Raw genomic sequence first — 19954 nt, 5'->3', positions numbered from 1 at the left:
AGGAGGTCAGTGTTTAAAAAGATTGGGCCAGGTTGTGAAGGATTTAAAAAGCCAAACAGAAACTTATATGTGATCCTAGAGGTAATAGAGAGCCACTGAAGTTTATTGAGGAGGGGAGTGATATGCTCAGTTCTGAACTTTAGGAAAATCACTTTGATAGCTGTGTGGAGGCTGGATTGGAAAAGGAGAAGGGTAGAGAAAGGAAAACCTATAAGGAAGCTGTTGCTGTACTTCAGGGTGATGATATCCTGAACTATGGTGTTGGCCACATGATTAAAGATAAGGGGATATATGCAAGAGATGTTATGGGGGTAAAAATGACAAGATTTGGCAACTTAATAGAGTTATTGAATGAAGGAGAGTAAGGCGTCAAGAACAACACCATAGCTAAAATTCTGGATGGCTGTGAGGATGGTGGTTGTTTGTCCTTTGTTCTTGAAGAGGACCGTGACATCAGGGAGGTCATGCCATTACTTGCAAGTGAATTTGATTTAAGTGAGGCAGGGCTGTGCAAAGTCACCAGCCTCACTTTCTCCTCTGGAGCCATATAGGTCCAGTGGCAAAACATAGATCAGGAGAACTGGTGATGGCCCCCGAGGATGGTGGTACTTTCATCAGAAAGAGGAAAATTTGGAAGGGGCATAGATTGGGGGAAAAGATAATGAGTTCTGTTTTGGACATGTTAAGTTTGTGTTGCTCATGTAACATCCAGCTTAAAATATAAACTAAGCAGTTGGAAATGCACAGCTGGAGCTCGGGAGAAAGACTAGAGCTGGACATATAGATTTGGGCAACATTTGTTTACAGATGATGATCAAACCTAATGGGAGATAATCAAGTCACTGAGTGAGAGAGGGTGTTGTTCATTCTTCGTTCTAGAAGAGGACCAACAATATCACAAGGATATTAACTTGGGTGTGAATTGGATTTAAGTGAGGAAGAGCTGTGCAAAGTCAGCCTCAATCTCTTCTCCAGAGTCCAGTGGCAAAACATAAGTCAAGGTAACTGGTGATGGCCTAGGATGCAGTGGGAGACTTCGGTTTTTTTAAGCTAAGGTCTCACTGAGGCAATGCCCATTCATTAAGGGCTAGGTGAGCATTGAGATCTAGTTTGCCATCACAAAAGAATCACTCCAGGAAGGGAAGACTCTCAGAGTTTCTGGACAGAACAGAAGACAATTGCTATTTCATAATGACAGAGGGTAAAGAGAGTACGGGCATGTGTGTTTACTGCAGATATCCATCCATGCAGTCCATACACAACTCAGTCTCAATGTATCCCAAATGTAACTTCCTATCCTCTCATTTCTCAGTTCTTTGCAATCTGGCTTCTCTCCTCACCAGTCAGGTGAAATCACTTTCTCTAGTTATGATATCTCTTAATTGTTAGACTTTTACTTAAATTTTTCATAATGGAATTTTCTTAATCTTCATCCTTCTCAACTTCTTTGCATGATTTGTCACTATTGACTACCCTTTTCTCCCATATTTTTTCTTCCCTGAACTTTTGTGACAGTTTTCTCTTGATTCTCCATCAACCTGACTTCTCAGTTCCCTTTGCTGGTACATCATCATATCATACTCTCTGACTGTGGGCATTCCTCAAGGCTCTATAATGAGGTAATTAGGTACTGGAGTTCAGTAGATGAAAGATGGTATTGGAACTGTTAATTTGGAAGTCATTTGTATAAAGATGATAATTAAACCCATGGCAGTTAATGAGATTGCCAAGGAAAAGATTGGAGAGAAGACAGAACTTTGGGAGAAGCCCAAGATTAGTGGGTAGGAGGTAAATGGTGTTCCAGCAAAGGAGACTGAGGAGGAGGAGTCAGATAGGTAGGAGGAGAACCAGGAGAGAGTAATGTCACAGTCACCAGAATCCCAGAATTTGAGAATGATGAGGGACCTCGGGGTCATCTAGGGACTAGATAGATTCTAGTCCATCCTACCTGATAAAAGGAATCTCCACTACACTGTACCCAATAAGTGGTCACCCAGTCTGCACTTGAAGCCCTTTGATGAGGAGGACCTTGTGACATCTTTGAGCAGCTCATTCTACTTTTGGAAATTCTTAACCATTAGGAAGTTTTTTCCCCTGATATCAAACCTGGATTTGCCTTTTTTCAACTTTCTTCCACCACTCCTGCTTTTGCCCTTTGAGTCTAAAGAAAACAAATCTCATTGCTCCTCTACTGACAGACCTTCAAATACTTGAAGGTAATTATCATGTCCCTTCTGAGTCTTCCCTTCTCCTAGAAAAACATGCCCAATTCCCCAGTTCCAGGAGAGGGTGTGTAGGAACGGGAGAATGATTGACAGGTTCAGAAGCTTCATGGAGATTAAGTAGGATGACAACTAAGAAAAGATCATTGGATTAGGCATTTAAAAGATGGTTGGTGATCTTATAGCAGTTTCAGTGATGCTGTTCAAAGTAAGTGGGAGGCAATGAGTATAGAGAATGGTTTCTAGGAGTTGGGGTTTGAAAATAAGAAGAGGGCTCTCCTCTCCTCTCCTCTCCCCTTCCCTCACCTCCCCTCCCCTCCCCTCTCCTCCCCTCACCTCTCCTCTCCTGTCCTCCCCTTCCCTCCCCTCCCCTCCCCTCCCTTCCCCTCCCCTCTGCTACCATCTACCTCTCTGGTGGGCCCAGGACACTTTGCCTGCCGGCGGCTGCCTGAGCCACTTTTCCGAGAACAAGAATGGAGGGGAACATGAAGTTGTCAGTGGCAGAAGATGCAGTGGAATATCATCTGTTTTTGTTACCAGAAGAACCAAGAGATCCAGAAAAACACAAAGAGGTCCTTCGGAAGTATATTGCAGTAATAACGACCCAGTATGCACCGCTGCTGGTTTCCTATATCTGGCGAAATCATCCTTCTAATCTCAGATACAAACCTGCTTAAAGGCAGCATTCCTGCTCATATCATTGGTGTAACTAAATTTGGGGATAACTTTGAGGATGAGTGGTTTATTGTTTGCCTAATAAAGCACATTACGAAAAAGTTTCCAGAGTTAGTAGCAGGGATTGAAGACAATGATGGTGAATTCTTGCTAATAGAAGTTGCTGAATTTCTCCCTAAATGGTTGCATCCTGATAATAGTACCAACAGAGTGTTTCTTTGCTGTGGAGAACCGTGCATTACTGCAGCACCACAGAAAGCTGGGGAAATATCCTGGTTACCTGCCACACCTCCCACAATCAGTCAGTCACTCTGAAAAAATTGTCACCTCAGAATCTATCCAGGCAGCAGTAAATAGGCAAATCAAAGGGTACCCAGAAAAAATCCAAACATTTCTTCATCTAGCTCACTGCTTCCTCCCAGCTGCTGCTGTGGCAGTTTTGAAGCAAAATCCTCAACTGATAGCTGTAGCTGTCCAGGCCTTTTACTTACAGGATCGTATTGACCTTTGAGCCTGCTGAACTTTCAAAATGTTCTTGCCAGGAACACATATAATGGCTTTGCTCACATTTACAAAGTGTTTGTATGCGCAGTTGGTACAACAGAGGTTTGTGCCAGACCGCCGAAGTGGGCATAGTCTGCCTCCCCAGTCCTACACCCAGTACCGAGCACATGAAGTGGGCATGAAACTGGCTCATGGCTTTGAGATTTTGTGCACTAAAGCCAATACATTTCCTGACTTTAAGAAGTCTCTAATTATGAACAGCTCTCTTTGGAATGGCTTTCTCGACAGCCTGAAACGGAGACTATTTTGAGGGAGAGATAGAAGGCTCTACCAAGTACTTGCAGAAACTACACATGGCAGAGAACTACTTTCAGCAATCTATGAATGGTTCAGAAAACTTTCTTGATGTAAGTCCAGGGGAAGAAATCTTAACTTTATTACAAACAGTGCCTTTTGATCTGGAGGAGCTTAAGAAAGAAGATGCTAATCTCCCCTTAGAGGATGATGATCAGTGGCAGTATCTCTCACCGGATCAGCTGGACCAGATTCTGCAGGAAGCAACTGGTAAAGATGAACCAGTGCTCACTCCCACTCCCAAAGGGGAGGAGGAGCAGAACTATGACCTAATCAAAGTCACAGAGAGTGCAAAGGCATTTGTATCCAGTCTCCACTCACAAAGGAGCAGAACTGCCTCGGGACCATCTGAGGCACCTATCACCTTTGATGCAGATTCTTTCCTCAATTACTTTGACAAGATTTTGGAGGGTCAGACTGATGACTTAGATGGTGATGATCTGGATGAGAAGGATTGTGAATGCATAGACAGTGATGACAAGGTAGACCTTGGAACCCAGGGCCCAGAGGGAAAGGCCTCTACAAAAGAAACTCTAGAGAGTATCAAATCATTAATGGTCCAGATGGACCAGGAACTAGCACATACTAGCATTAGGAAAAGCTTCACCGCTTGGAAACAAATGGACAACTTGACAAAGGAACTGTCTTAAACTCTTGGCAGCGATTCTGATAATGATGAAGCAACAGCAGATGGTCCTGTTTTGGAACTTGTGGACATGGATCTGAACTTGGTCTCAAATATCTTAGAATCCTATCATTCCCAAACTGGACTGGCAGGACCTGCTTCTAACCTTCTACAGAGCATGGGTGTGCGGCTTCCTGATGACGTAGATCACAGACATCCCAGCACATAACTGAAAGAGTAATGGGGCAGCCAATAAAGAGTGCATCTGAGGTGCATCTGCCACCCTGATCACTCCCTTAATAAATGCCCTTTAAGCAACAACAATAAAAGAAAATAAGAAGTGTAAAAATGACAGCTTGAAGGAATATCATTGTAAAATGAAAGTTTGTTAAAGATGGAGGTGATGTGGGCATATTTGAAGGTGGAGAAGGAGCCAGTACATAAGGAGAGCTTGACAATGAGAGAGAGGGAATGATTGAAACTTCCAAAGGAGATAGACAGTGATGGTATCACGGGCATAGGTAGCCTTGGCAAGTACACAGGCTACCCCTTCATCAAAAAAAAGCAAAAGAGAAGAGAATGGAGAACAAGGTAGAAGAGCTTTAAGGTATGGAGCAGGAGAGAAGATGGAGCTTATGGTAAATAGCTTTGACTTCCTCAGTAACCTAGGAGATGAGGTCCTCCACTGAGAGATAGGGAAGCAAATAGGAGAGAAGGGGTCTTGCAATCAAAGGGATTAGGAGAGGAGGAAACAAGAGTTTGCCAGCTCTAGGATAGAGGAAAGACCAGTTTGAGACTTCTACCCTGTAGGGCCCAGTCTGTTCTTTCTCCACCTACCAAGAAAGAAGGGGCTGGGCTGAACTCTAAAATGGTGGAGGTGTTGCATAGCCAGAGGATATTTTGTACTTTTATTGTGCATTTGGCTTCTGGATGGGACTGATAGCTGAGGTCTTGGTCCCTGAGAGGATCCTGGCATCAAGACCTGGATCTTCTCAATGCTTAATGGTATTAAATGGGTGTGAGGTGGTGCCTTTGTTGAATGATTCACTGAAACAAACCCAAGTAAGATCATAGAGCAGCAAGGAACCTCAGAGGCCATCTAGTCCAATTCCCTTATTTTACAAATGAGGAAACTGAGGACCAAGGTCACATCGGTGGTATCAGAAGTAGGATTCAAACCCAGGTCTTAACTAGAACATCCAGCACTCTTTCCATGTACTATTCTGGATTAGCATCTCCACATGTGGAAGCAAGTTCCAGAGAAAAGGAGCCTCAAAATCCAATCCCCAAGAGGGGCCAGAGGCAATCTCACCAGTCTTGGTCCAGTGATGGCAAATAGGAGAGGAAGTGTCAGGAGGAAGGACTGAGTATCAGCAATAGGTCCCACCCACTAGGATAGAGTGGAGATGTTTTCTCAGATGGTTCATGGTATTGGGTAGAATAGGTTCTGTAGTAGAGAGAAGGGGGAAGGCTTCAAACTCGTTCCTTAAAGGAGCCAGGGCTGGGGCACGTATCCTTATCAGTTAAGTGACGGAGGCTCTGTTCTAGCTCCTTAGCTCCGGGGTAGGCCATCTGCTGTTTTCACTGCTATTGCCTACCATGGTATCTGGGGACATCAGTGTACATATATTCACATGTACACACATAAATACACATATATTCTCTGACCATATGGGAACTCATATGTATACACAAGTTCATGCTTATGTACAAAAAGGCTTCAGGATTCAGACCATTTCAGCCTAGTTCTGTTGATCTTCCCTACTCCCCAAACTCTAGGTTAATAAGTGAACAGTTCTCCTTCCTCACCTCACCTGAGCCCATTGATTTTTCTGCTATTTCTTAGAGAAGCCTAAAGGTCAGAGAAGCATCAACCTTGTGGTTTCAGGAGAGTCTTAGGCTGACCTCTTCTATGGGATGGAGACAGGGATAGGATCCTCATACTAGAACAATGACATACACTCCTTAGGGAAAGCATCCTAATGCAGGTGATGTGGGCTTAGATCAAGGTCATCTGTTCCTTCCTGGGGTATTTAAGGAGGACTAGCATCTCTGGTGTGATGGCTCGTAGAGCCCTTTTCAGGGCTGCTCATCCACCTTTGGTGTCTACCTGACATGCAACCTGTGGCTCCAAGAAACTGTTGCATGCAGAGTGGCCACACTCTGGTAAATCATCTCAGCAGACTGGATAAACCAGGTTGAGGGTAACTGATGAGATGTCTACCTCAAGCATATGAAGATTTCTCCTCTTGGAATGGATGAATGATAACAGTTTGTTTCAAGGGCCATGGAGGTGGCTGAAGCAGGCTTTGTGGAGGGCTTAGAGCTTGGTCAGGCATCAAAGACTCCAAGGTCATCCACTGCATTCTAAACCATCACCAGTCCTCTTGACTTTTGTCTTGCCCCTGGGTTTCAATAATTCAGGAAGAGAAAGTGAGGTTGATGACTTTGTGCAACTCTGCCTCACTTAAATCCAGTTCAAACATGAGTCTGCACATCACCCTGTGATGTCATTGGTCCTCTTTGAAAATGAAGGACAAACAACAACAATACCCCATAAAGAGTTCATGCCTTAACAGTTTGGGGCCCAGAAAAAAGGACTGAATACAGTGTGGGAGTTTGGGTGCTGTGTGGTATCTGATCTTCCTGCCCTGCTTTCCCTTTGCAGAAGATGAGTGAGTTGCCTCTAGACATCAATATCTATGATCCTCGATGAGACCAGGCCACCTTTGTGGGCCGAGCTAAGCATTTCTTCACTGTCACCAACTCCTTGAATCTAATGCTATCTGAGGATAAATTGCATAATGCCCGAACCATTGTGGAGAACTACAGGTGATATCCTCCTTGCCCTTCCTTCCTGTCCTCCCTAGTCCCAAGCAGAACTGCAAGTGACCACTCCACTCCTGACCTCATTGTTAGGTTTCTCAAGCATTCTAGAGAACTACAATTCCTAAACCAAATGTTTTTGAGGTCAAATTTTAAGTATCAGGGATAAGGATGGACGAGACCCTTCTTCCTATTGCACCTTCTCCTGGGGAAATGATGGGCACTTACTCCTAGAGGGGCACATGGAGAGCAGCTAACTATGCCACCTTCACAAAAACTAAAGTCCTTGAAATAGTTCCTGGCCCTAGCCTCAGCCTCTGGACCATTCCCAGTGTGGGCCCCTTCAACCTGACATCATTACTGTCGGCAACTGTCTTCAGATGGAGCCTAGGGGCCCTCTCGCTGTAGCTGTAGTGACGAATCAGGGGTAACTGAGAGGAGTTTGGCCCAAAGTGTGTGTGGGGGGGAACAGTAGGCCCCTGGACTCTGAGACCTGAGGCCTATACTCCTGGATCCCTGTAAGATGCTTCCCTGTGCCCAAGTCTCTGTACCCAAGCAGGCGGGGGCTTATGGGATGAGAGGACTTGGGGATTCCTGGGGTGCCTTCCCAGGATAGCAAGACTGTCCCTCCCAAATAGGGCAGGGATTGTGACCCCTGGGCTAACTGAAGATGATCTATGGAAGGCCAAGTATAAATATGACTCAGCCTTCCACCCTGACACTGGGGAGAAGCTCTATCTCATTGGATGAATGTCAGCCCAAGTGCCCATGAATATGATTATCAGTGGCTGCATGCTCACCTTCTGCAGGTAGGTGCCCCAGCCCAAACACTGGGCTCCTATAGGCCAACATGGCATAATTCATCATAATTCATGGAAGGGAGATGGGTTTCGGATACTATATCGGTGGCACCCAATCTATTCATGCCCTAGTAGTAGAAGGAAACTGGGTTCTTCACTGGTGATTTCTTTGGCCTCTTAATGCTACCCCTTTCTCATGCCTCTCTACATATGAAGGTCTATGACCCATGTATCCACCTACCCTAGATACTTGTGTGTGTGTGTGTGTAATGGGGAAGATGAGGAATATCACTAGGGCCTCTATGGAGAGCTTGGGGATAATCACTGGGAATTCTGGGCAGAGATGGAAAGTAAAGATAACCACCAGGGTCTCTGAATGGACAGTTTGGGGATTACCATTGAAGGGGAGTCTGTTCAGTGGTGTGTATAGCATGAGGGGCTTTGAGGATAGCTGTCGAGGTCTCTACTTGGAAGGGTTAGAAATAGTCATCAGGGAATTAGGATCTCAGAGTACAGGGATAAACCTACCTATCCCCGCAGGAAGATTTCAGCTGTGGTGTTCTGGTGGTGGGTGAACCAGTCCTTCAATGCTGTTGTCAACTACTCCAATAGAAGTGGGGACATGACAGTTACTGAGAGGTAAGAAGCAGTCCTTCGGTTCCATCTAATGGGCATTTCTTAAGCACTTACTATATGAAGCTGTGCTACGTGCTTCATGGGGTACAGAGACAAAAATGTAAAGAGTCCTGCCCTTAAAGAGCTTCCATTTTCCTGGCTATAGATGACAAAACAGGCTCCTGCCTTCACTGACCTCTCTCTCATGGGCCTTATAGCACAATCCTGGCATCTGGCCCTGGGAGCCGTTCCCCTGTATCCCTGAACTGGCTTCCTCATCTACTTGAGGTGACCTTTGAAGGCTGTTTGCAGGGTTTGGGAGTTAATATTGGGAGACTTTTTCTCTGTCTGTGCCTTCAGACACACCTGGTGTAAGGTATACTTGGGCCCAGACTGTGCCCTGGACCAGGTCATGAGCTGTGGAAGGTCTCTGTTACCTCTGTTCTCTCGCCAGACCTGGCTGGCCCCAGACCAGGTCATGTTTCATATCGCATCCAGCTGTCTACCTTGGGCATCTCCACATCTGCTCTGCTACGGAGCTTGTACCCTGCTTCGGGCACGGTAATCAGATCAATACTGCCATTGCTTCTGGAAAGGATGTGTCGATCGATTGCCCTGCTGGATCACTTCACCAAACCCAAGCTCTCCTCCCTGGCTAGCATTCTTCTCTATGTGCTGCTTCCCTCTATTATAATGTAAACTCCTTCAGAACAAGGAACATCTTGTTTGCTTGTGTTTGTAGCCCCAGTAATTAGTACAGTGCCTGGAACACAGCGAATGCTTAATAAGTGCTTTTCCATCTCTTTACTCTCATTACCTGGCCCCTCTGTCCACAGGCAGCTGGCAACAGCTTACACAAGTGCCACCACTGGGGCCATGCTCACTGCTCTGGGACTCAAATCCCTCACCCAAGTAAGCCCCGCATCTCAATGTCCTCCAGCCCCTTCATTCCTCCAGGGCCTTCTTGTCAGAGGCTCCCCCAAAGCTCTCCCCACATCAGTCCTCCCCCATGGTTCCCATCCCCCATCACAGACATTCTGTACTCCGTGACTGGCTCTACCTGACCAGTGCCCCCTCCTCTAGCATCTGCCTAGCTTGGTTAGCTGCTTCATCCCATTCATGGCTGTGGCTGCCGCCAATTGCATCAACATCCCACTGATGAGGCAGAGGTGAGGAAGGCTGGGGGGGGTGCCTGTGGGTGAACCATTCACTCTTACCTCACAAAACAGAAGAGAACTCACCTTTCTTCCTGGGAGGGAGCCCTGGGGGTGGGCTTTTAGATCCCTCTGATCAGCCTAGCCATGTGCCCTGCCAGCCCCTGGAGGGTTCTGGGAATGGGTCAGCAGTCAACCTTGATGCCCCACAGACATGGGCCAGGACCATCTGAGGGGATGTTGGGTGGGTGGGTGTGGCAGGGGAATCTAGTGGTCTAAATGCATATATGTGAGGATGCAGGACTTGGAGTCTGATACTGCCCTTTCCCCTCCATATCCATGCCTTGGACCCAGGGAGATGCTGGTGGGGATCCCCGTGACTGATGATTTGGGCCACAGGTTGGGCTGTTCTTCAAAGGTGGCTCAGCTGGGCATCTTCCAGGTGGTGACATCCCGGATCTACATGATCATGCCTGCTATGAGTGAGCATTGGGATAGAATGAGAGGAGGATGGGATGGGGAAGACAGGAGGGGGAGGTAGGGTCATGGGGGAGGCACTGAGGACCCTGGAGGCATGGCTGGACTCTTGGAGCTATTCCCTTTTTCCCAGGCAATACTTGGCCTGTCTTCACTCTTCAGATTGCGAGAAGCTAGGTGGTGAAGTAGATAGAGCTTGGAGGAAGAAAGATAGGAGTTCAAATCCTGCCTTGCCTTAGATACTTACTAGCTGTGTGGCCTTGACCACTTAACCTCTCTTAGCCTCAGTTTTGTCATCTGTAAAATAGGGATAATATTAGCACCTATCTCACAGGGTTGTTGTGAGGATCAGTGAGATAACATAGGTAAAGTGCTTTACAAAAGCTAGCCATTATTATGATCTCCCCTTCCTCTAGCCATAACCCTTCTGATTATGAATATATTGGAGAAAAAAGACTTCTTGAAGGTATGCCAGCCCCTGCCTGCTTCCCTCAGTACATTGGGTGTCATCATAAGGATAAAGAAAGGACTAGAATTTGTCCGGGTGACCAGTGAAAGCAGAGGGCTGGTTAAAGAAATCTTTCTAGGAGGGGAAGAGCTCAGTCCCTTCCTAGACCCCAGACTGTCCAGTCTGGATTGTGGGTGAAGATCCTGGCAGGGAGAGCAAAGGGCCCATGTTGGAGGAAGCCAAGGGAGGGAGTGGGAAAGATCACATACAAGCAGTCATGTCATTACGGTGACAGACAGGCACATAGTGGGAACAGTTGTTTGACATGCTGCTACAAAACCAGACTTATCCACATTATCATATTATTATACACACACTGACTGATGTGGTAGGAGCAGCACAAAGAGGCCATCCCCCACCCTTCCCCAAAAACTGTAGCTTGACCCTAGAGACTGAGTGGGTTGGAATGGGTAAGCTTGATCTTTGAAGGAGGACCCAGAGTGCTTTGGGAAAGTGGACGTAGGCCAGGCCATGATTGGGGCAGGGAAGAGACCCTGAGCTGCAGCCTAGTGTTTGGGAGCATGTCAGAGAGGATGGCCTTAGGGGTGTGCTCACAGGTTTGGGCCTGGATGGGTTGGGAGCTGTTCTTGGAGATGCGGAAGAGGCATGATTCTCTTCTCCCCCTTCTCATGCTCAGTCTTCCCATTCACTTTCCACAGTGAGGGCCATGGTTCTTGGGCCCCATGCAAGTGGGGCTGGTTGGGTTTTGGTAAGTGTTGGGGCAAGGGGCTATGTATGATTGGAGGAAGGGATAAGGGAATCTGGGAAGGGGAGGTCTGACATCTCCTCAGGCTCTGGATGTAGGTGGAAGGGAACTTGTGGCCACACTCAGACTCCCTCCTCCCTTCCCTCCTCCAGTCTGTTGTTTTCCACTCCCCTATGCTGCGCACTTTTCCCCCAGAGGAGGTAAGTGCCCCTTAGGAGGGATTCGGGCTGGTGATGCCATGGGAGGGGTGTGGAGTGTGGAGGGGAATATCAAAGGCTGCCAATACTTCAGGATGGAAATGAGTGGGCACTCTGGGAGGAGGGAGGAGTGCTGGAATGATGGCCATCATGCTGGCATCTTGGCCTGTGACTTTGCAGCTCTATTTCAGTGAACCGGCTGGAGCCTGAGCTCAGAGCTCAGATCAAGGAGCAGAGCCCAAACACTGAAGTTGTTTACTTCAACAAAGGACTCTGAAGGGAGTGGGGACCATCCAATATTCTCCACTCCCACTCCTCCCCTACTCCTGCAACCGATGCTGTTGCATGTCAGCTGTGATACCATTTTTGCCCTCCCTGCTGCTCCCTCATGCTCTCTGTTCTACCCTGCTCCCAGGGGATATACCTGAGCATCCCCTAGAGCCCAATAATGAGCTTGCCCCCTCCTCCCATCAAGTCCTAAAGGTCTGGACAGACACATGGCCATTAAGGGTAGGGGTAGGAGAGAGTATCTGCAAGGCTGTTACCCAATCCTTCAGAGTAGCCAGTGTGAACTTTAGGGACCTTGTCCCTTCCTGGATGGTGTGTGTGTGTGTGTGTGTGTGTGTGTGTGTGTGTGTATGTGTACTTTTCATCATTCATCTCAGATACCACAAGACACTTATTCTCATGATTGGACTGGGGTATGGTGGGGGAGAGGAAGCTCAGGGCTACCTCTCCCACCCAGGGCCCTTCTCACCTAGCATCTTGCTCTTCTGTTTCCCTTTCCCCTTTTCCCAACAACTACCAGCAATGATTTCCATGTTACAAAGTTTGTACCCAAATAAACTTGATACTTTCCAGTCTTGTGGTTGTCATTTGAAGTACAAACCGTAAAGGCCTATCTTCCAAAATGAGACCCTTTATAGCTCTGCGTTATTCCATCCTGAGTAGACCATATGTAAAGAATTATGTTCAGTTCTGGGCACCATGTTTTAAGAAGGATACTGAAATTAGAGTACCTCCAGAAGAGGTGAGAGCATTAGATACCATGTCTTACATAGATCAGTTGAAGAAAATGGGGATAGTTAACCTGAAAAAGGGAAGATAGGGAGGGATGATTGCTGTCTTCATATATGAAGGTTGTCTAAAGGATTTGGGCAGTTCCCAAGTAGCCCAGACACATTTAGGTCACAGACAAAATCAGACACATTTGTACACGATGGACACACATTCACATGTGATGTCCAGACTTCTCCCCAGGAGAGGGTGTGGAGGCCCAGCATGACCCTCTGCTTCTTGTATCCCTTAGCTCTTCTCCTACTTGGAAGTATTTGATTTATTTCCTCTTGCTCTTAGTGAGAGGGAGGCAGGTTTCAACTCGCTCTGAGGAAGAACTTTCTACACCTCACAGCTAGCCAAGAATAGGCTGCCTGTATCTTTGTAAGGTAGTGAGCTGGGAGCTTGAAGTCTTTCAGCAGAGGATGAGGGATGTGGTGTTGAGGATGGCAGCAGACTCTATTTGATGACCTCAGAGGTTCATTCCAGCTGTGAGATTATATGAAACCCTCCATTTCCTTTGAGCCTGGGGCAGGATGTGGGGAAGACAGGATGCGGAACCTCTTGTCTGTAAAACCCTCAACATACTTACATAATTCACAGTCTCCAGCAGAGGGAGCCCGGAGATAGAATAATTGGATTCGTAGGACCAGGTTAAGAATCCCTCTTTCCCTGGTCTCTCTGGAAGTTGTCTCATTCTCTTCCCTTCACAGCACCCTTTCCCTGCCCCATTGAGGCTGGTTTGTCCATTCTTTCCTTTCCTTTGCTTTTTGAGCCCCCTCTTTATTTTATTTTAATAAATTAGGAATGTAATCACAAAAAAATGTCAGACATTCCAGAACATAAAGATCAAAAGATTGTCTATAAAATGATCTTGTCACATTTTAAAAAGTATATGCTGAATTTAACAAGGTAGTCACTAAATTGTTATGGAGGTCTCTTCCTACTCACCCATGTCAAAGTCTATCCAGCTAGGGCGATGCCTGTCACTCCTCAGGAGACAGCTATTAATGACTTTGAAGGAGGAGAGATTTGGATCCCATGGCACCAGACAAAGGGATTAATGATCTTGTACCTTGCTCCCTCCCTGGGATCTATCTCGATGTTGAGTGGCTACTCTCTTTCATTCCCTGCTCACTTCCTGTCTGGGTTCTTCCTTCAACTTTCTCCCCATACTCTTTAGGTACCAGTTAAACTAGTGTGTATACCACAGAGACTATTAAACTCCTTCCCTCCATCTATGCATACAGTAAATGTTCATAAAAAGAAGGAATCTATTAGATTTATATGGCTAGCCTGTGAGGGAAAAGGTATTTTTTTCTGAACTTTGGAGGTGACCAGTGTGTTGATTTCAATCATTTCAATTTTTTGAGCTGATTAAAAAACATAAGAGTTTTTACTATCTCACTACTTTAGGTAGAGGAAGGCAAAATTCGTTAGCTCAGCGATTATATAATAATATGGCTAGAAAGCCAGGAATCTGCTACTCACTCAAGAAGCTTCCTGATTGGCCTAGAGGGACCTGGATTGAATTAGATGATCTCTGAGATCCCTTCCAGTACTAATATCTGCTCTCTACTCCGTGGGCCATGCTGGTCCCTGGGAAGCTTTAGTTGAGGATAAGACAAGAAAATTTAGATGCCATTTAATTTGGGATTGAGAACTTTCTATTATATTTACTTCAAATTACCCTATACCTACATAGCATTTTTATATCCTCTTTCCTTTATAAATTAACTCTTAAAAATCTACTCTTGGCAGTTGCTTTGGCCCCAGGCCCACCTGGTGGGAGGAATTAAGTGGCGGATCAGAGCAGGAGTGCAGAGCCTGCTTAAGATCTGAGTCAGATCCCGGTTGGCAGTTCTTGGGGGAGGAGGAGCACTGGTGTGGCAGAGCTGGCTGTATAGAAATAGCTCTGAAAACAACAGCACATCCCCTCAAGCGTGGAACAAAGTACTCTCTACTCTACAAGCAGTCATACCCCAAAGGAAAACTCAAGGGTCAAGTAGTTGGCTGGGAACATGGCCAGACAGTGAAAACAGACTCAGATTCAGACTCAGACTTTGGAATCTTTCTTTGGTGACAAAGAAGACCAAAACATACAGCCAGAAGAAGTCAACAAAGTCAAAGAGCCTACATCAAAAGCCTCCAAGAAAAACATGAACTGGTCTCAGGCCATGGAAGAGCTCAAAAAGGATTTGGAGAAGCAAGTTAGAGAAGTAGAGGAAAAATTGAGAAGAGAAATGAGAATAATGAAAGAAAACCATGAAAAACAAGTCAATGACTTGCTAAAGGAGACCCAAAAATATACTGAAGAAAACAACACCTTAAAAAATAGATTAACTCAAATGGCAAAAGAGCTCCAAAAAGCCAAAGAGGAGAAGAATGCCTTGAAAGGCAGAGTTAGCCAAATGGAAACGGAGGTCCAAAAGACCACTGAAGAAAATACTACCTTAGATTAGATTGGAGCAAGTGGAAGCTAGTGACTTTATGAGAAATCAAGATATTATAAAACAAAACAAAGGAATGAAAAAGTGGAAGACAATGTGAAATATCTCATTGGAAAAACCACTGACCTGGAAAATAGATCAAGGAGAGATAATTTAAAAATTATTGGACTACCTAAAAACCATGATCAAAAAAAGAACCTAGATATCATCTTTCAAGAAATTATCAAGGAGAACTGCCCTGATATTCTAGAGCCAGAGGGTAAAATAGAAATTGAAAGAATCCACCAATCGCCTCTTGAAAAAGATCCCAAAAAGAAAACTCCTAGGAACATTGTCGCCAAATTCCAGAGCTCCCAGATCAAGGAGAAAATACTGCAAGCAGCCAGAAAGAAACAATTTGAGTATTGTGGAAACACAATCAGGATAACACAAGATCTAGCTCCACTCTCAGCTCCGTGCATGATAGACCTTACCCAGCGACCATCCAGGCTGTTCTGGGCTGGATCCCTGCTTCCCTCTGCTATTTTGTGGGTTCTGCAGTTCTAGAATTTGTTCAGAGCTGTTTTTATAGGTTTTTGGAGGGACCTGGCGGGGAGCTCACGCAAGTCCCTGCTTTCCAGCCACCATCTTGGCTCTGCCCCCCTAAATTAGTTTTAATATATAATCTTATCTTTGTTTTATTGTATTTTTACTTATTTTATTCCCAGTTACATTTTAATCTGGCTCAGGCAGGATTCAACAGTGAAGTGGGCAGGGCCATATGTTTGACCCCTCTGGCCTAGGGAATACAAAACTATAGGCTCAAGGGGAAAAAAGCAGTTTCTAGGACTAGGCATCCAGACAGCAGTAACATAAGAAAGAGTTATTAGGGTTTAGACAACAAATGTCTGAATTCAATGAAACACGGCAGTTCATGAATCCAAGAAGATCTAAGAAACTGGATACTGCAAGTTGGGCTGAGTGATGGGTGAAGTTCAGAAAGTAGTGAAAACTCTGAGAGCCAAGGACAAAATGTGCTAGGAATGCTTCAATGGAACCTACCGGTGCCTTGACAAGATGATCAAAAAGTCAGTGAAGCCTAAGAACCAGAGGTGATTCTGTCATACATCCCCACTCTAACTGATGTTTTTCTCCCCCCAGGTACTTCACTCTCTATGAACACACACCTTTAAATGAATTCTCCTACCTGTCTGACCTTTTCAGTCTCCTTTGCTGACTTATCATCTATGTCCTGCCTCCTAGGTATGGGCACACCCCACATCTCTGTACTAAACTTTTTTATCTTTCTCCCTTTATTCTCTCTTTGTCATGTTATCAGCTTTCATGTGTTATCTTTAAGTTACTGACCCCCATATCTACATATCCCACTTTAATGTCCCTCCTAAATTCTAGTACTGTATGATCAGTTACCTGCTGGACAGCTCCCGCAGTATGCTCCATTGCTATTCCAAATTCATCATATAAAAAGCAAAACTCATTCTCTTCCTCTCTGTGCCCCACCCTGCCCCCCGTTCTGCCCACTACTACCCTATTTCTGTCACATATATTACCATCCTTCCTGAGATCCAGGTTCACATTCTCAGATTCAACCTCTTCATTAACTTCACTCTGATCCCAATATCCAATCAGTCCCAACTCTATTCTATCATTATAGCATCTCACATTATCTTGACATTCTTTCAGTATTCTCTCCACTCACACAGTTGTCACCTAAATTCAATCTTCCATTTTTTTATAATAAAGATTCTTCAGAGCCTTGAATGCCAAGTTAAGGAATTTTAACTTTCTTCTGTAGGCAACAGGAAACCTGTGAAAGCTTTTGAGAGCAAGAGAGTTGCAAAGGGCAAGCTTGTTTTTTATAAACTTGGGATATTTTAAAATAATGACACCATCGTACGGCTACTATTGGTCGTATTTCAGTGCATAGTAATATCATACATGCATAGTAATTACTTACTTTTATAAGTTTCAAGGTTTACAAAGACAATATAACATCTCATTTGATCCTCACTATAACCAGCTCTAAATCTAAGGTTCTATGACTGTGTGAGGTAAATAGTATGAGTATCCTTACAGCTATTTTGCAGGTGAGAAGATTGAAATTCAGAGGGTTTAATCAACTTACCTTCAAATTCCTTTTCTTTCCTCTGCTTGGGGAAAGGGAAAATGAAGCCCCTACTTTGTTATCTAGTGATCAGAAGGAATGTGTGGGAAGAACACCAGAAGTCTGTCAATGACCATCATGGACGCTTTTGAAGTCTGGAGACATCTATGGACTCTGCAGAGTAGTGTTTTTAAATGCACAAAACAAAATATATAGGATTACAAATAAAATTAATTTTTATTGAAAAACGGCTATCAAAATATTTTCAAAAATAAGTTCATAGACCCCTAAGTCAAGAACTCCTGGACTAAAAGGATTCTGTAATGAACATTCAGCTTCCAGGAAATCAGGGTTGGTTCAATATTAAGAGAACTATCAACATAATAGACCATATTAATAACAAGAACAACAAAAATCACATCAATAGATGTAGGAAAAACTTTTGACAAGTTACATCCATTCCTGTTTAAATAAAAACACTAGAAAACATGAGAATAAATGAGTCTTTTTCTAAATATTATAAGTAGTATCTATAAGTATTGGGACACCTAGGAGGCACAGCAGGTCTGGATCACTGGATCTGAAGTCAGGAACACCCAAGTTCAAATTTGGCTGTGTGACCTTGGACAAATCAATTAGCCTCAGTTTCCTCCTCTGTAAAATGTAGATAATAATCATACCTACTTTCCAGGGTTTTTGTGAGGCTCACATGAAATAAATGCTTAGCACCCATGAGATATGATGAGCAGAGTGATTTCAGAAAAACCTAGAAAGACTTATATGAACAGACGTAGAGTGAAGTGGGCAAAACCAGGAGAACATTGTACATAACAAGAGCAATCAGAGGAACAACTGTGAATGACTTAGCTATTCTTAGCAATATGATGATTCAAGATGATAACAAAGGACTCATGATAAAAAATGCTACCCACCTTCAAAGAGAGAACTGATGGATTCTGGATGCAGACTGAAGCATACTATTTTTCACTTTCTTTATTTTTCTTGTTCAACTTTTCTTCCACAAAATGACTAATGTGGAAATGTTTTACATGATTGCACAGTATAACCTATTCAGATTGCTTACTGTCCCAGAGAATTTGGAACTCAAAATTTAAAAAAATGAATCTTAAAAACTTTTTACATGTAATGGGGGAAAATAAAATATCATTAAAAATAAGTGCTTAGCATAGCTTGTGGCACATAATAAATGCTATGTAAATGGTAGCTATTATTATTATTATCTAAGTTCAAGAGACCTTATATGTTGTCTGTATGAAGAAGAACTAAAGGGCTTTCCAGTAAGATCAGGGTTAAAGCAAGGATGTCCATTATCATCACTACTATTTAATAGTTACAGCAATTGTGTTAGCTATAGCAATGAGAAGAAAAAAAAATAGAGAGAATAAGGATAGGCAAAGAGAATTTTTTTTTTGCGTATCATATTATAGTTTACTTAGAAATCCCTACAGACTCATCTTAAAATTAATTGAAAAACTCACTGCATCAAATCTGCTGAATATTAAATACATCCACACAAATAATCATCATTTCTGTGTATTAGCAACAAATCCCAGCAGGAAGAAATGCAAAGAGAAATTCTATTCGAAATAACTACGTAATACACAAAATACTTGGGATTCTACTTGTCAAGACACACGAGAACTATATGAATGCAAATACAAACATTTTTTACTCAAATATAGACCAAAATAATTGAAGTAATGTTCATTACTCATGAGTAGGTTGAGTCAATATAATAAGGATGACAATACTACCTAAATTAACATGTATATTTTATGCATACCAATCAAACTGTTAAAGGATTATTTTATGGAGCTAAAAAAATTAACATCATTTATCTAGATGAACAAAAGACCAAGAATCTCAGGGAAAATAATGAAAAAACCCTATAATAATCAAAATGGTTTGGTGTTGGTTAAAAAACAGAGGATTGATCAACAGAACAGCTTAGCTATAGAGTATACAGAAGCAAATGTGCACAGTAACCTAGTGTTTGATAGACCCAAAGACCTTGGCTGCCGGGGTAAGAAATGACTATTGGACAAATGCTTCTGGGAAAATTGTAAATCAATCTAGCAGAAACTAGGTAAAGACCAACATCTCACATTACATACCAAGATAAGCTCCAGATGAGTACATGACTTAGACAAAAAAAAGATGACATTGTAAACAAATTAGAGAGGCAAGGAAGAAATTGTCTTTTAGATCTATAAGTGGGGGAGAAGTTGATGACCAAAAAAAGAATAGAAAAGATCATAGGAGATAAATTGGACACTTTTGATTATATAAAACTAAAAAGTTTTGCACAAACAAAACCAATACAAGTAAAATTAAGAGGGAAGCAGGTAGCTGGGGGAAAATCTTTTTAGCACTTTTCTCTGATAACAATCTCGTTTGCAAGATAGATGGGAAAATTATCCAAATTTATAAGAATATGAACTATTCCCCATTGATAGAGTATGTGAACAGCAACTCTGAGCTTCAATTTGAACTTCTCTATTAGTGATTTAGAATATTATATGACTATTGATAGCTTGGATACATAGCTACCAGATTGGCAAAATTGACCAAAAAAAGGAAAATGACAAATATTGGAGGGGCTCTGGGAAAATGGGTACATTAATGTACTGTTGGTGAATACATAAATTGGTGCACCTATT

General features: G+C 43.6%; 1 protein-coding gene and 1 pseudogene across 1 annotated transcript; both read left to right on the top strand.

Annotated features, from left to right (window-relative positions):
* Positions 1–2695: 2695 nt before the first annotated feature.
* LOC118830296 lies at positions 2696–4609 on the top strand (annotated as a pseudogene).
* A 350-nt stretch (positions 4610–4959) lies between these two features.
* On the top strand, positions 4960–11940 carry SFXN3 (sideroflexin 3). The gene is given in 11 exon segments (XM_036736373.1): positions 4960–4971; positions 7052–7212; positions 7845–8015; positions 8547–8645; positions 9458–9533; positions 9705–9790; positions 10130–10257; positions 10669–10718; positions 11420–11469; positions 11619–11666; positions 11844–11940. Coding segments are annotated over 11 exon segments (978 nt in total).
* The last annotated feature ends 8014 nt before the right edge of the window (positions 11941–19954 follow it).

This window comes from Trichosurus vulpecula, chromosome 8 (assembly GCF_011100635.1).
Source record: "Trichosurus vulpecula isolate mTriVul1 chromosome 8, mTriVul1.pri, whole genome shotgun sequence".
In the NCBI taxonomy this organism is placed as follows: Eukaryota; Metazoa; Chordata; class Mammalia; order Diprotodontia; family Phalangeridae; genus Trichosurus; species Trichosurus vulpecula.
This window is presented reverse-complemented; position numbering and strand designations above follow the sequence as displayed.